At 37.7% G+C, this 17,052-nt stretch overlaps 1 protein-coding gene across 1 annotated transcript; it reads left to right on the forward strand.

Moving 5' to 3' along the window:
• Positions 1 to 13,975: 13,975 nt before the first annotated feature.
• On the forward strand, positions 13,976 to 16,839 carry LOC125807709 (poly(A)-specific ribonuclease PARN-like; the record flags this gene model as incomplete). Its single annotated transcript, XM_049487477.1, is given in 9 exon segments — positions 13,976 to 14,380; positions 14,820 to 14,950; positions 15,480 to 15,668; positions 15,738 to 15,850; positions 16,222 to 16,335; positions 16,420 to 16,498; positions 16,501 to 16,533; positions 16,625 to 16,807; positions 16,810 to 16,839. Coding segments are annotated over 9 exon segments (1,207 nt in total), but the record flags the coding sequence as incomplete, so codon positions are not given.
• Positions 16,840 to 17,052: the final 213 nt, after the last annotated feature.

Genomic DNA, 17,052 nt, shown 5'->3' on the forward strand with positions numbered 1-17,052 from the left:
GACACTGGATCTAGGATCACGAGTGACCCCAAGCTAACCCTGCTGGCATATCATAAGTATACTCAAGTAAACTGAATAAATAAAAACTGTGCGGAAGCAATATCATATAAGAATCTGAAATGATGGGAAATACCCATATGCTAAATCAGAATATATGAAACTCAGAGTTTGAATACAAATGAAAAGTCAAACTCTAACACTAATGTTGAAACTATGTCTAAAATAAAGCCTCTACTGACTAGAAATGTTGGGACATGACCCAGCTAGATCTATAAAAACTAAGACTAAAAGCAAGAAGGATAATTATGTCACTAGCCCTCAAAGAATAAGGACTCACCATTGTTGCTGTTGAACTGAAAATCGGGAACCGATTTATGCGTGATCTGACTGCTGAGGACCTGAACCTACATCACGAGAAGATGTAGAGCATAATATGTGTCAGTACTTGAAAGGTACTGAGCATGCATGATAGAATAACACTGAATAATAACATAACTGAACAAGCAATAAAGCAATAATATAATCTGAACATGATAAGGATACTGGAAATATTGAGATGGCTAAACTGAATGCAATGACCAAGCTATAACATGCTAAGACAGAATACTGAACTATACTGATAACATGGTCAATGCAATATAATCTGAATGAACTGTAAGGGAGCTACTAATAACCGACATAAAACCTCATGAGCTAAATGTGGAGTCTGATGTATACACCCCATCGAGAGGACCCAATATACCCTGCCAAAGGTATAGAGGCATGTTGGCGTGATCACTAAAATGATGCCCATAAAGAGGACTTACAACATAAGGGGCACGTAGTTTTGGGACTTGAGGGTAACTAAACCTAGTCCACTCGGTATTAAGCTTCCCATATGATTAAGTAATTAACACTTTATGACTAAAATGTTGTAATACTGGATAGCTCAAAATACTGACATGCAAAGTGAGAATGCAACATTAATATGTTGATAATAATGCATTTGAAACTGAGGCATGTTTATATATAACTGAATTAATGGGCCTAGCATGTGTAATTAATGAACTAAAAGAACTACATAGCTAGGGTTCTGAGTTTATGCATGAACCTGGGCAATAACGATATTGAATTCATGATAATACGATTTGGATCATTCTAACAAATAAAACCCAACAATTCTAACATTCATGAAACCCCCACCATAAACTAGATGTAATGGAGGGAAAGAGCTGTAACCCCCACCATAAACACAGGTAACTGATTTTCTGACTGAACTAAGTTCCAAGAACATGCAAATACGCTGAAAATGCAAGTACAAACTGAAGGAACATGATGTTAAGACTGAAACTATGCATGAATGACTGAAAAAATTGAAGAGGAACTATTACCTCAAGCTAGAGTAGAATCGAAAGGAAAGAGGTGAGGATGCTTGACCTTCATGGATGCTTCTGCTTCCCAAGTAGCTCCCTCTACAAACTGACTCCTCCAAAAACCTTGACGATCAAGGATTTCTATTGGTACATCTTCATAAGTGAGACTATCCTTCACAGCCACACTTTCTAAGGGTATTATAGATGTTGGATCACCCACACACTTCTTCAGCAACGAAATGTGAAAAACCGGATGCACTGATTCTAGTTCTGTTGGCAACTCTAACTCATAAGCCACTTTACCTACCCTTTTCAAGATCTTGTAATGGCCTACATACCTAGGACCGAGCTTCCCTTTCATTCCAAATATAATCACCCCCTTTATAGGTGACACTTTCAGGAAAACCCAATCATCAATTGGGAACTCTAATTCCCTTCTCCTCACATCTAAATAAGACTTCTGGCGACTCTGGGCTATCTCTGATGAGTTTCCCTTTCTCCACAGCATCATGAACTGAATCTATCCCTATCAAGGATGCTTCACCTACTTCAAACCAACCAACTGGAGATCTACACCTACGCCCATATAATGCCTCATAAGGGGCCATCTAAATGATGGAATGGTAACTATTATTGTAAGCGAACTCTATAAGAGGAAGGTGATCATCCCAAATACCCTTGAAATTGATCACACAAGCTCTCAACATGTCCTCTAAGGTCTGAATGGTATGCTCTGCCTGACCATCCATCTGTGGATGAAATGATGTGCTAAGATTAACCTGAGTACCAAGACCCTTTTGAAACGATTACCAGAAATGAGAGGTAAACTGAGGACCTCTATATGAGATGATAGACAAAGGAACCCCATGCAACCTGACTATATCATTAATGAAAAGCTTGGTATAGTCCACCATCGAATCTATAGTATTCACAGCCAAAAAGCGTGCACCTAAATGGAGTCATGATGTCTGCGAGTACGAGGTAAACCTGTGATGAAGTCCATGTTGATCACTTCCCACTTCCAAGTAGGAATGTCGATCTCTTGAGTCATACCTCCTGGTTTCTGATGTTCTACCTTGACTTGCTGACAATTGGGGCACTTACCCACAAAATCCGCTATATCCCTTTTCATACCATTCCACCAAAAGACTTCCCGTAGATCACGGTACATCTTAGTGGCACCGGGATGAATAGAATATCTGGAGTTATGGGCTTCTGCAAGAATTTTCTGTCTCAACTCACCCACCTTAGGAACACATAATCGACCCTGATTGCGAAGTACACCATCTCTACCTTGGTAGAAAACCTCAACTCTCTGCTGATGAACTCACCCTTAAGTTGAAGCAATACCGGATCACTATCTTGCTTTTCCTTATCCTCCACTACCAATGAAGATTCTGATCCATTCTGAACTGTTACACCACCATTTGATATGCTCATAAGGCGAACATCCAACCGAGCAAGCCTGTGAACCTCTTTTGCTAGTTACTTTCTTTCTTCCTCTACATGTGCAACACTACCCATAGATAGTCTACTAAGAGCATATGTTACTACATTGGCCTTACCATAATCCTTGAGGAACTCAAGCCATCTCCTCTGCAAAGATTCAACTCTTTTGGGTGAACATATACTGAAGGCTCTTATGGTCTGTGAACACATCTACGTGAACACCATACAAGTAATGTCTCCAAATCTTAAGTGCAAACACCACTGCTGCAAGCTCGAGGTCATGAGTTGGATAATTCTTCTCATGTACCTTAAGTTGTCTAGAAGCATAAGCTATAACCTTACCTCGCTGCATCAACACACAACCTAGGCCGACTCTGGATGCATCACAATAGATCACATAACCATCTGAACCCTCTGGTAGAGTCAAAACAGGAGTTGTAGTCAACCTAGTTTTCAGTTCTGCAAAGCTTTTCTCACAATCATCTGACCCTGAAACTTAACCTTTTTCTGAGTTAACTTAGTCAATGGAGAGGCTATGGATGAAAATCCTTCCACAAACCTTCTGTAATAACCGCTAGACCCAAGAAACTTCTGATATCTGTAGAGAGGTAGGTCTGGGCCATTGTTTCACTGCTTCTATTTCTGGAATCTACTCGATTCCTTCACTAGACACAATATGCCCAAGGAAGCAACTGATTGAACCAAAACTCACATTGCTAAACTTGCGAATAACTGGCGATCTTTGAGAGTTTGCAGACAACACTCTCAAATGACTCGCATGTTCTTCCTCATTCCTAGAGTAAATGAGGATATCATCAATAAAGACGATAACGAACAAGTCCAAGTACTGCTTGAACACTCTGTTCATCAAATCCATGAAAGCTGCAGGAGCATTGGTTAGTCCAAATGACATAACAAATTCATAATGACCATACCGAGTTCTGAAGGCTGTCTTCGGAATGTCACTATCTCTGACTCTAAGCTGATGATAACCTGATCTGAGGTCTATCTTTGAGAAATGACTAGCACCCTGAAGTTGGTCAAACAAGTCATCAATCCTGGGGATGGGATACTTATTCTTGATTGTGACTTTGTTCAACTGCCTATAGTCAATGCACATTCTGAGAGAACCATCTTTCTTCTTCACGAACAACACTGGTGCACCCCATGGCGAAATACTAGGTCTGATGAAGCCCTTATCTAGAAGGTCTTTCAACTGCTCTTTCAATTCCTTAAGCTCAGCTGGAGCCATTCTGTAAGGAGGATAGAGATAGGCTGGGTATCTGGAAGGAGATCAATTCCAAAGTCGATTTCCCTTTCGGGAGAACTCCGGAAGATCTTCTGGAACATTTCTGGAAACTCATTGACTACTGGAACTGACTCAAGAGTTGGGGTTCGGCTAGAATCCTTAACCGAACTAGATGATAGAGATAACCCTTAGAGATCATCTTTCTGGCCTTAAGGTAAGAAATGAATCGACCCATAGGCGCTAAGCTACTACCCTTCCATTCTAGATTGGTTCGTCTGGAAACTGAAAACGAACAATCCTAGTTCTACAATCGACTGAGGCATATGAATGTAACCAATCCATGCCTAGAATGACATCGAAGTCTACCATTTCTAACTCTACAAGATCTGCTGAGGTGACTTTCTGAGAGACTGTGACAGGGCAATTTCTGTATACCCGTCTAGCTATAACTGGGTCACCGACTGGAGTAGAGACTGAAAGGGTTCTGAAAGAGTTTCTGGACTAATATTGAATTGACTGCTATAAGGAGTTACAAAGAAAGAGTAGCCCCTGGATCTAACAATGCATAAACATCTAAGTTAAAAACTCATAACGTACCAGTGACCACATCAAGAGAATCTTCCTGATCCTGGCGAGCTTGAAGAGCATACAACCTATTTTGGCATTGTCCGCCACTTGTACCAAATGAGTTACCCTGCTGAGTCGGGCGACCTACTGGTGCTCCTGAAGTTATAGACTGAGCTCTACTATTATAACTCCATTGATCATGTTTAGCAGAGGGACAATCTCTCAACCAGTGACCAGATTGACCACACACAAAGCATCATTCCTTTCCTGTAGGGCACTCACCCAGATGGTTCTTACCACACCTGGGTAGGTGCTGGTGCCTGAAATACTACCTTGAGACTTAGATCCTGATGCCCTACCTTTCTGATCATTTCGAAACTTAGAGGATAGAACACTAGTTGATGAAGGTGCTGGAGCTGAAGACTTCTGCTGAAACTGCGAGCCATTTCCACCGCCCAATTTTCATTGAGAATAATCATAGTTGACTGTCCTTGCCTTCTTATTCTCCTTAGCTTGTTCCCTAAGCTTATCACCCTCAACTTGGTGAGAATGAGTCATGAGCCTAGAGATGTTCATATCTTATAGCAACATAGCATTTCTACACTCTATTTTCACAAGATCAGATCCCCCATAAAGAAACTTGTTCATTTGAGCCTTAGAATCGGCAACCATATGAGGAGCATACCTAGAGAGTTGGATGAACTTGAGTCCATACTCTTGGACTGACATGGAACCCTGCCTCAAATTCATAAACTCCTGAGCTCTTTCCTTCCTCAACTCTCGTAGGAAAAACCTGTCTAGAAAAGTCTCACTAAAGCATTCCCAAGTGATAGGAGTTGCATTTGTACCACTGCTCTCTTTCCACTGAGTATACCAGATGTGAGCTACATCCTTCAGCTGATAGGATGCCAACTTTACCCTATCATTACATGTCATGTGCATCACTCCAAAGATCTTCTTGACCTCATCTATGAAGTTTTGGGGATCTTCTCCAATTTGCGATCCTAAGAACTCAGGTGGATTCATCCTAAAAAAATCCCGAACTTTAGCTGCAGCTGACTCAACATTAGCATTTGCTGGAACTGGAACCTGCTGGTTGTTCTGGTTGGTCACACTCTGAGCCAACAGCTGGATAGCGTTTCGAAATTCAGCATTTGAAACTTCCTAATCTGGGATAGAAGGAGTTGCATTAGCATTTCGTGCATTCGCATTCCTTCCATAAGCTCTACGAGGAGGCATGATCTGAAACGCATAATGTTGAGTTAGAAATGAGGAATTAGATCATACATTACACACGATAAGAATATTGAAGTTTTCCTAAAACCCTTTGTAGCCTCCCTCTCATTAGATGTGGTGCACTTCACACCCATGAAAAGGACTATACTTAGTATGGATTTTCAGACATCCTAGGACTCTTAAACCTAATGCTCTGATACCAAGTTTTGTCACTCTCCGAGGCTACCCCTGGACGCGGACACGGGACCTAGGATCAAGAGTGACCCCAAGTTAACCCTGCTAGCAAATCACAAGCATACTAAAGCAACTGAATCAATAAATACTATGCGAAAGCTAAATCATATCAATAATCTGAAATGATGGGGAATACCCATTTACTATCTGAATAAATGAACACTGAGAGTTTAAACAACAACTGAAAAGTCAAACTCTAACACTATAGCTGAATCTAACTATGTCTGAAATAAGCCTCTAAACTGACTAGGAGTGCTGGGACATGCCCAGCTAAATCTATCAAAATTGAAAACTAAAGCTAAAAGCAAAGAAAGATAATCATGTCACTCATCCTCGAAGAATGAGGACTCACCACTGATGTTTCTGAACTGAAGATCAGGAACCGGTCTATGCGTGATCTGGAAGCTGAGAACCTGAACCTACATCACGAGAAGATGTAGCGCAGAGTATGCGTCAGTACTTGAAAGGTACTGAGCATGCAGAATAGAGTAAAGCTGAACAATAACATAACTGAACCAAAGCATAATATCTGAGAAATGATATGAGATAAGCATGATAACTAACTAAGAATATTGAACATGAAATAACTGAATGCAATGACCACGTTTATAACATGCTGAAACTGAAATATGAGCTACAACTGATGACATTGTCAAAGCACTAGAATTTGACTGTAAGGGAGCTACTAATAACCGACATAAAACCACATGAGCTAAATGTAGAGTCCGATGTATACGCCCCATCGAGAGGACCCAATATACCTGGCCAGAGGTATAGAGGCATGCTGGTGTGATCACTAAAATGATGCCCACAAAGGGAACTTACAACCTATGGGGCACGTAGTTCTGGGACTTAAGGGTGGTTGACCCTAGTCCACTCGGTATTAAGCTTCTCCAAATTGATTATGTAATTTAGCATTTTATAACTGAAATGTTGTAATACTGGATAGCTCAAAATGATGACATGCTCACTGAAAATGCAACATTTATGTACTGATAATGAAACATTTATAACTGGAGCATGTATAACTGAATAAACTGACCTAACATGTGCAATTCATGAACTAAAAGAACTACATAGCTAGGGTTCTGAATTTATGAAGGAATTTATACCAAACCATACTAAAATCATGATAATCTGATTAGGAACGTTAAAGTAACTAATTTGTAATGATCTATTGAAATTCTAGAACCCCTAAGGGAATCAAGAATTTGACTAAATTCTAGGGACTTAATGGGCGAAAGGAACCCACTAATGAAATCCCACATACAAGGTGAAGAATTCCACGAAGAAATCTTTCAATTTTGAGGTTGAAACTGATGAAAACTTGTTGCGTGCTTAGACTAGGGCTTGGCCGACTCCTTCTCCTTCTGCGTTCTAATTTTTCTATGTTTTTGGTGAATGATATGCTTAGGGTAGATTCTAATTAAGTTACAGGCTAAAACTGACCAAAACTACATAGTTTAAGGGTTAAACGACATAGTTTAGGGGTCGATTGCATAAGGAAATGACCAAATGACCCTTGACTTAACTGTTGTCAGGGGCCACTGACGGACGGGACCGACGAACCGTGGTTGGACGTGACCGACGGACCGTGGTTGGACCGACGGTCCGTGCTAGTCAACCGTCGTTCGGCAACTGGGAGTTGAAATTGGGGGGCTGACCTACGTCCCTGGACCACGGACAGTGGTCTGACCTACGGTCCGTAAGTCCTAGCATGGGTCTACCCTTAGCCAAATTTTTGAGGCTTCTGGGGGAAGGGTCGCAGGAGGCCATCCACGGACCACCAGCACGGGTCGTGGGTCACCCTTCAGTCCGTGGGTGGCAATCGTGGGTTGCACCTGCAACTTATGAAATCTACATTTTTGGTTTTCTAGGATACGGGGTGTTACACTATTCTTAGAGATACCAACCAAATGATTTTAGGTAACACATTTATTATACATTTATAATACATGCTCATTACATTTTTAATACATATTGCAAACATCACTCATGTTTTTAATGATACAAACAAAAATAATTTATAAGAAACATATAATACATGTTTTATTCGTGAATAAGACAAGTTTAATTCCGTTTATAGATTATTGTCTTGTCTTTTGTTAGTTACGTTTTTCATTTATTCTTAATTATCGCTTCTACAACTTTAGTATTGTGTAATATACTTTTAATATAAAATTAATTCATTTTGTAGTTTGTTATATGTTATTATTTGTAACACCCCATATCCTAGACAGACCAAAATGCAGATATCAAAAATTGCAGGTGCCACCAACGGGCATCAACCACAGACTTAGGGTGACCCACAGACCGTAGGTAGGGTCCGTGGATGACCACCTGCAACCCCTCCCCATAAAACCCAAAAAATTATTCAAAGGGTCGACCCACGACCAGACCTACGGACCGTAGGTCAGACCACGGGCCGTGGATCAAGACCCCCAGATCCCAATCTCTGAAGCCAAATGGGAGTTGACTAGGACGGACCGTGGGTCCATCGATGGTCCGTTGGTGGCCCCGACAGCTTTTAAGTCAAGGGTTGTTTGGTCTTTTCCCTATGCGTTGGACCCCTAAACTACTTCGTTTAACCCCTAAACTACATCGTTTTAGTCAGTTTTAGCCTAGTAACTTAATTAGAACTTACCCTAGTTAAATCATTCTCCAAAAATTCATCTAGTTGAATGAAAAAAAAGGAGAAAGAGTCGACCAACCCTCTCCAAGAATGCAGCAAGGTTTCCTTTAGTTCCAGCCCCGAAATCAAAATATTTCTCAGTGAAATTCGTCACCAGGTATGTGGGATTTTACTAGTGGGTTCCTTTCACCCATTAGGTCCCTATAATTCAGTTAGATTCTTGATTCCCTTTATCATGTTTAGACCTAGGGTTTCTAGAACTTCAGAATATTGTTGTGATTTAGTTGTTAGACTAATCCAAATTAGATTATCATGTTTTCGTGGAATTGTTGGTTAGTTTTTTCATGAAACTCAGAATCCTAGTTGTGTAGATTTGTTTAGTTCATGAATTACACTTGCTAGATCAGTTTATTCAGATATACATGCCTCAGTTAAGAATGTTTCATTATCAATATATTAATGTTGCATTTTCAGTTAGCATGTCAATATTTTGAGCTATTCAGTATTACAGAAATTCAATTATAATGTGTTACTTACATAATCAGTTGGGAGTAGGCTTAATACCGAGTGGACTGAGGGTCAGTCACCCTCATAGTCCCAGAACTATGTGCCTCCATAGGGTAAGTTCCCTATGTGGGCAACATTTTAGTGATCATGTCAGTCATGCCTTTATACCCTTGGCAAGGTATATTGCGTCCTCTCAATGGGGCGATACATCGGACTCCACGGATAGCTCTCGTGGTTTTATGTTGGTTAACAGTAGCTCCCACAGTCAGATTCTAGTGCATTGACCAGGTTATCAGTTATAGTTCAGTATTCAGTCTCAGCATGTCATATACTTCGTCATTGCATTCAGTTAGTTAGTATTCAGTATATTTCAGTATTTACTTCATGTTTAGATTATGTCGTTGCTCTTATTGCTTTGTTCAGTTATGTATATATTTTTCAGTTTTATCCTATCATGCATGCTTAGTACCTTTCAAGTACGGACGCATACTCTGCGCTACATCTTCTCGTGATGTAGGTTCAGGTCCTCAACATTCAGATCATGCATAGATCGGTTCCCAATCTCCAGTTTAGAAGCATCAGTGGTGAGTCCTCATTCTTCGAGGGCGATTGACATGTTATCTTCTTATTTTCAGTCTTTCAGTTTTAGTTTTGCTAGAAGTTAGTTGGAGGCATGTCCCAGAAGCTCTAGTTAGTTAGAGGCTTTTATTCAGACATAGTTAGATTCAATTTTAGTTTCGAGTTTGATCTCTCAGTTGTTATTGAACTCTCTGTTTGATATATTTAGATTTAGAATAGGTATCCCCCATCATTTCCCTTTATGTCATGTTTAAGCTTCTGCATAATATTTCTTATCTCAGTTTATCTTAGTATGCTTATGATATGCCAGCAGGGTTAGCTTGGGGTCACTCGTGATCCTAAGTCCCGTGTTTACGTCCTAGGGGTAGCCTCGGTGAACGACATTATTAGATTATTTGTTTAATTCATTATTGATATAAGTTTAATTCACTTTATAGATTGTCTGGTCTTTCATTAGTTACATTTTTATTCATGGCTAATTCTCTCTTCTAATTCAACTTTAATATTTGTGTAATACACTTTCAAATACAAGTTAATTCATTTTGCAGTTTATTGGTTGATTTGTTAGGATTGAATTACCTGTTTAATTCATTATTGATACACATTTTATTTAGTTTACATATTACAAAATGTTCTTTCATTTGCTACATTTTGCATTAATATTTAATTTGTTTTTAATTCAACTTTAATATGTGTGTAATACATTTTAATTCAAGTTTAATTCATTTGACAGTTTATTATGTTTCTTCATTTGTTACGATTAGATTACTTGTCTAATTAATTATTCATACAAGTTTTATTCAGTCTATGAATCATTGACTGCTCATTCGTTTGCTACATTTTGCATTCGTGTTTATTTCTCTTCTAATTCAATTTTAATATGTGCGTAATACATTTTTAATTCAAGTTTAATTCATGTAGTTTGTTGGTGATGCTTCGAAAAAAACATGACTAATCTGATCGTACTGCTTTACTTCAATATGTAAGACATGTATAATACATATGTTATTCATTAAGAACATGAACTCATGAATTATAGTGATTGGCAACTTAATTTCTAGGGACAAATAGAGAAAGAATGAGCTCAAGAATTCATTCTCCCTTTTAGAGGCATAACAAACTGAATGTGTGACTGAAGATTGTGGATCTTTCAATTGCAGTTTTAAAAAATTGACACCTTGCACAGGGAGGCAAAAAAAAAAGAGAAAGAGGGGACAGAGAAAAAGGAGAAAGAGGCTAGACAAAAAATAGAAATCTAATAAAATACTACATAGTATTGTTATGTATTGTTATATATTGCTATAAAAAGGTAATAATTAGAGAGTATATTTAAAATAAGTAATTATTTTTTTAAAAAGGCCACCCACGTAATTATTCCTTAAAGGTATTTGAATCTTCTTTCCAACGCCACCAATTTCGCGTCAATCCGAGTTTCTACTCAAAGGTTATGACCATTTTAGTAACCTGATACAGTGTAGTGACGAATTAGCCGACGGAAAAACATTAAAAAGGGTCGTTTTTGTCTTTTTACCTCTAAGAAAACCCTACATGAATTTCTTGACTAATTAAAGGCTCAAAACAATCAGATTTTCATCTCTTAATCCCCTATTCTCTTCTCTCTCAAAACCCTAAGGTAAAACCCTAACGAAAAATCAAAGTAGAAGACTACATTCAAGATTCTTTCACTCTTTTTCAAGATTCTTTTTCAAGGCAAGTTTTTCTCCAAGAATTTCATTCTTCCAACTCAAATTCCTCCATGCAATTATGAATCAATGAAAATCATAATTCTTGGACATAGAGATTCCAAGAAACTAATTCAAGAATCTCAAGAAAGGTTTTCTTGATTGTTCTCCTTCAAGCTAGGGTTTCAAGGCTTCTATTCAAGTTCTTTTCAAGATTCTTCAAGAACCTTGTTCTTTTAGGTATGTAAGACTATCATAGTGTTGGACTAGTTCATCAGCATACCCTACATCTACTTTCAAATTAGTAAAGAGTAATCTAGGATTCTATCCCTAGATTTGAGTATTCATGAGATAAGTTGATTTTGAGTTCTTGAGTTCCTATTTCTTTTTAAAATTCTATTACTAATTATTGAATTGCTATATGTTATGCATTAATATTCTTGAGTTGATTCGTTCATGTCTATATTTCTACATGAACCCTATGAATTGAGTATTTTTTAGATGAGTAGAATCGTTGAGTTCTGAGTTTTTGAGTTCTGAGTACTGAGTTTTCATATTGCCATTAAGGTCCCTGAGTTAACGTGATTCGTTCATGTTCATAATTCCGCATGAACCCTATGAATTGAGTTATAAATCTTGAGAAGGTTTTTAAAGCCAACACTTGAGTTTTAAACTATATTTTAAGGAAGTAAAGACGAGTTTTGAGAAAGAGTTTGTAAAACATATTAGTATGACAATCGAGTATGACATCAATGTCTAACCAGTATGGTATTTAGTTATGCCATCAATGTTTATGCAGTATGACTTCCCGAGTCATCAATGATCATATCACAATATGATTTTGATATATTTTTGAGAAAGAGTTTTCAAATATGAATTGAGTAAAAGTATAAGGGAACTAAGTATTCCCAAAGGTATCAGTTTTGTACATTGATAAAGAGAAACTTTGATTTCTAAATGAGTTATGAGTTCAAAGATATTTCAAGAGCAGATACCTCTTTTAAAGGATAGATTGGAGCAATTATCTCAAACTAGAGGAAGAGTATGTTTTAAACATTGAGCATGAGTATATATGATTGGGAGTAGTATCGAGCACCGAATTGGGTTAGAGTCTTTTATGATTTGAAAGTCCTATAAACTACGTAGCCAGCGTAGGATAGGATATTAATAGTAGTCATGCACCCAGTAAGTTATTAATGGTGGATTTTTTTCCTTATAGGTAGACTAAGAAGTAATGAGTTGTGAAGATTTTCATGATAGAAGGTAGAGTAATAGTTACTAGTAAGGATAAGTTAGAGTATACTTTAACTAGAAAGAAGTTTATGATGAGGTGTCAATGCATTAGTATCGGCCAAGTATAATGGTTCAATAAAAGAGCCGAGTTATTCGTGTTTGTGATAGGTTTTATCTAGGCTTATGGTTTTTAAAAGGAGAGCCCTATGGTATTCAGAGTATTATAGAACTAATTAAGTAATGATGTATAGTAAGTGGGTAAATAGTACTTTAAGTTGTGAAAGAAATTGTCGATAATATGTAAATAGGTAGAATGAACATAGAGACTGACTAGTTGTCATGAAGTCTTAGTGGACGAGTATTTCTTAATTTTATCTATTAGTAATGAGTTAGTATAGTATGTAGTATTGTGAGCAATTATATTGATATTCGTGATTAGTATTAGTATAGTATGTGAGGAATTATATTGATATTCATGTTTAGTAATAGACACTACGCTTGAATTTGAGATGAGTGTCGTGGTCAAAAAGATGGCAACACGAGGGTTATAATGTTAGTTTTGAGATCTGATATGGTAGACTTGACATAGAGTAGGTGAGGAATTAAGATGTTAGCTATAATGAATATGAGTGGTACAAGAGTGAGATTCTTAATTTTAGATGATAGAAATGAAGTATGACTAAAGTCACTAGATTAACAAGAGTTTTAAGAGGTGTACCCGAGATCGTATGTAGTCAGATGAGGTTCTTATCAAATTTATGAGTTTTCATGTGTGCCTAGATAGTATATTTGAGCTATCAATATAGATTAGGATGATATAAGAATTATTTTTCTTTAAAAATTAGATGAATCGACATTATAAGCTAACGAGAAGAGGTTAAGAGAAGCATCTTAAAAAGAAGTCTTAGAAGGAATCTTAGTACCTAATATATATATATTGATTTAGTATCAGTTAAGCAAAATTATCAGACTAAATGATATTAATACAATATATGATACTGGTTTAGTATTAATTAAGCAAAATTAGTTGGAGTATATAGTGTAATTATTTAGTTGGGATAAAAATATAATTGGTTACATAATTGTAATTATTTTGCTTAGTTCCCCAAAAAAATTAAAATGGGGTGAGTTCATTGCAGAAATTTCAAAGCTGCAGGACCTATCTGTAACCTTTCCAATTGTCATGTGGTCCAAATAAATAGTTCATAATACAGCACTGTAACTGGCTCTGGTGGCGCTCAACTGTGGTATCTGTCCTGCCGTTTCCGAGAAAAGTCATCGGAGTTTATCAGGACAGCAAACACTGGAGGTATATTCGTGTTTCAATGTTACAGAGGCGGTTGATTTGCTCGAGGATTTCGAATACCGTTGTCCAATCAAACCCCGGACATAGCCAGAGCAAATGGAATGTAAAGCAAGTTACAAAATCCAACTTCTCAGCGGCACTTGAAGAGATAAGCAATTGTATTTCCGACTCTGATTTCATTGCTGTCTCATTGAAGAATACCGGAGCCTACTCTGCACCCTGGCAACGTATTATGCCTATTGACACCGCCCACACCGCCTATCTTAAAGCCAAATACGCCGCCGAACGGTTTCAGGTCCTTCAGTTCGCCGTTTGCCCCTTTTCCATAAAGGGTTCCAAGCTCATCGTGCACCCGTGCGTCACCTTCAACTCACTCATTTAATTCTTAATTTCAATTCTTAAGATTGTGTTGTGTATAAATTTCAACTAATGTTCTGTTCAATCACAAGTCTTGGGTTCAATGTTTAGATGGTTTAAAATTGTATATTAAAAAGCTATTCGGTTTGCTCAAGTGTGTAAAGTATCTTCTTCTATTGAAGAAGTACCTAGTTTTATGAGGCAGGATATTGGAGGTGGACGGCAGGGTTGGTTCTAATTTTTTAATTGTCAAATATGCTTCTAATGCTCAAATTCTTACTGAAAATGTGGTGTTCACTCTTTCTTGTGTTAGTTTGGTGCTGATGTAAGTGCAATTTCAGATGAAGGTTTAGTTGCTATATTTCTAACTAATCATTTTGTCTGAGAAAGGGAAACATGAGACATGAATGACAAGTGTTTTGTGCTTTTTGTGCAGATACAACTTTCATTTGTTCCCTCGTGATGAGTTAAAAATAGGGATGCCATCTTATAGTTTCTCTTGTCAATCATCATACTTGACCTCTATGGCTCAAGAAGGTTTTGATTTCAATGCCTGCATATATGATGGTAAGCTGAGCTGGACTGGTTTGAAATGTAACTCATAACTGACATGTTTCTGTTATTTATTTTGATGGTTAATCTATTATTAGAATCCTTAGGTTACCTGCCAAAAACAAATGTTCAGTGGCTTTAGCAATGACCAAAGCACCTATACCCAACATCCGTTATTGGAATATAGATATGTATGGCAAGGAAAAATCTCTCTAGTTGCTGCTCCAGCTGCCTCATTCTCTATGTAATCACGTGCAAAGAACAAGTAGCAGATGCTAATAATGAAAGGAAATATCTTTGCTCAAGTTCTAGAATTGAAGTGCCTTGAAACATAATTCTTCTACCTCAATCATTTTGTTTTGAATCTTATCAGTTTTATTTGACAGCTGAGATTTTTTTTTTAATTTAAAAAGAACAGTTCTATTTTTACACTTTTTCTATAGTAGATGCTATAGTTTTCTCTTGCATACCTTTAGCTGGCTGAGTAGCTTTTGCCTGAAAGCCGAAGTAACCTTCCTGCACCCTACCTTTCTTGTTCTGACAGGCATATCATATTTATCCAAATCACAAGAATCAGCTGCAGTAGATAGAATTGGAAATGCATCACCTATAATCTGTACAGTTCAAACTCCATCAGGATATACAGTTGCTGATTCTGTATTTGCAGAAAGGATCAAATCTCGAGTTAAGAATTGGATAACTGCTTGCAAAGACACAAACAAGAAGCCTGAAGGTGAGCAGAATTATCTTTGTCAATTCAACTCTTCTTTGCTCTCTTTTTTATACTCATGACGTCTTGCAGATGCTCTAATCAGTTCCTTGAGAAAAATTGTCACGGGAGATGACGTATATGGATCCAGACCTTGCTTGAGCATAGATGTCTGCAGTGAACGTCAAGTGCGTCTTGTGATGGAGGTGTCTATCTTTTCTTTCTTACCTTTTGAATTGTGCTCTTGAATTTTCATAGAAACAAAACAAACAAAAAAAAGCCGAAGCTAAAGATGCTGTTTATGGTAGCATACAACAACAACAACAACAACATACCCAGTGAAATCCCACTAGGTGGGGTCTGGGGAGGGTAGAGTGTACGCAGACCTTGCCACTACCTCGTAGAGGTAGAGTTTATGGTAGCATACAATGTTCCAAATTTGATTATGTCCTGAAGAATGATGCCTATAGAAATTAATTGTTATCAATGTTAAAGGTCCTGTATATCCCATTACATGGAACAAAAAATCACTTAATTTGTTCTAGCTGATATTTATTAAACTTTTCTGTTGGGCCAGACACTGAAGAATTTTGTTGACGTCATACCTTTGCTAAACCCAGCAAAGGGAGGAACAATAAGGCCTGTTCGAGTTGTTTTGACAAGTTCAGAAGAAGACAGGATTCTTTTACAGGTAATAAACTAGCTTACGAACTTTGGTTTAGCTGCTTGTTGATGATTATCTTCTCCTTCTATGAATATTGCTTTGTACTCACAGAAGGAACTTCAAAATGAGGAGAAGGAGCATAATAAACGCCTCCGTGGCTTTCGAGAGGTGATCGATTTGATTTCCGCTTCTCAAAACCTGTTGTTGCCCACAACTCTCTTAATGGTCAATCTCTATGTGGAAATTTTTTGCTCATGTTAGAATGTGGTGACCATGCTTGTTATGTTATTTAAACATTTTGCATTTTATTTGGCAGATTTTACTTTCGTTCATTCCAAGTTCTTAGCTGCATTGCCATCAACGCTGGAAGAATTCAGAAGTTCATTATCTTTGGTCTTCCCGAATGTACTTGATGTCAACCATCTTATGAAGGAAATCAGCCCTCAGACAAAAGTGAACAATTTGCCTGCATGTATCTCATATTTGAAACAACGGTTTTTTGCCCTATTGATATAGAGATACCTAACCAAGGCAAGTACCCCTGATATCATGAGGCGCATGTTAGATAACGTATTTCCAGCTTTCGTTACAATGTGGTTATGCTTAATAACTTGTGGGTCGTTTTGGTTGCCGATCACAGAGGAGTTATCCATCTATTAAAACTAGCATAACTTTATACTCCTTTCATTTCAATTTGTTTGTCCTGTTTTGACTTGCCATGGAGTTTAAAAAAAGTAAAGAAGT

This window comes from Solanum verrucosum, unplaced genomic scaffold, assembly GCF_900185275.1.
Source record: "Solanum verrucosum unplaced genomic scaffold, falcon-dt-bn FXZP01000931.1, whole genome shotgun sequence".
NCBI lineage: Eukaryota > Viridiplantae > Streptophyta > Magnoliopsida > Solanales > Solanaceae > Solanum > Solanum verrucosum.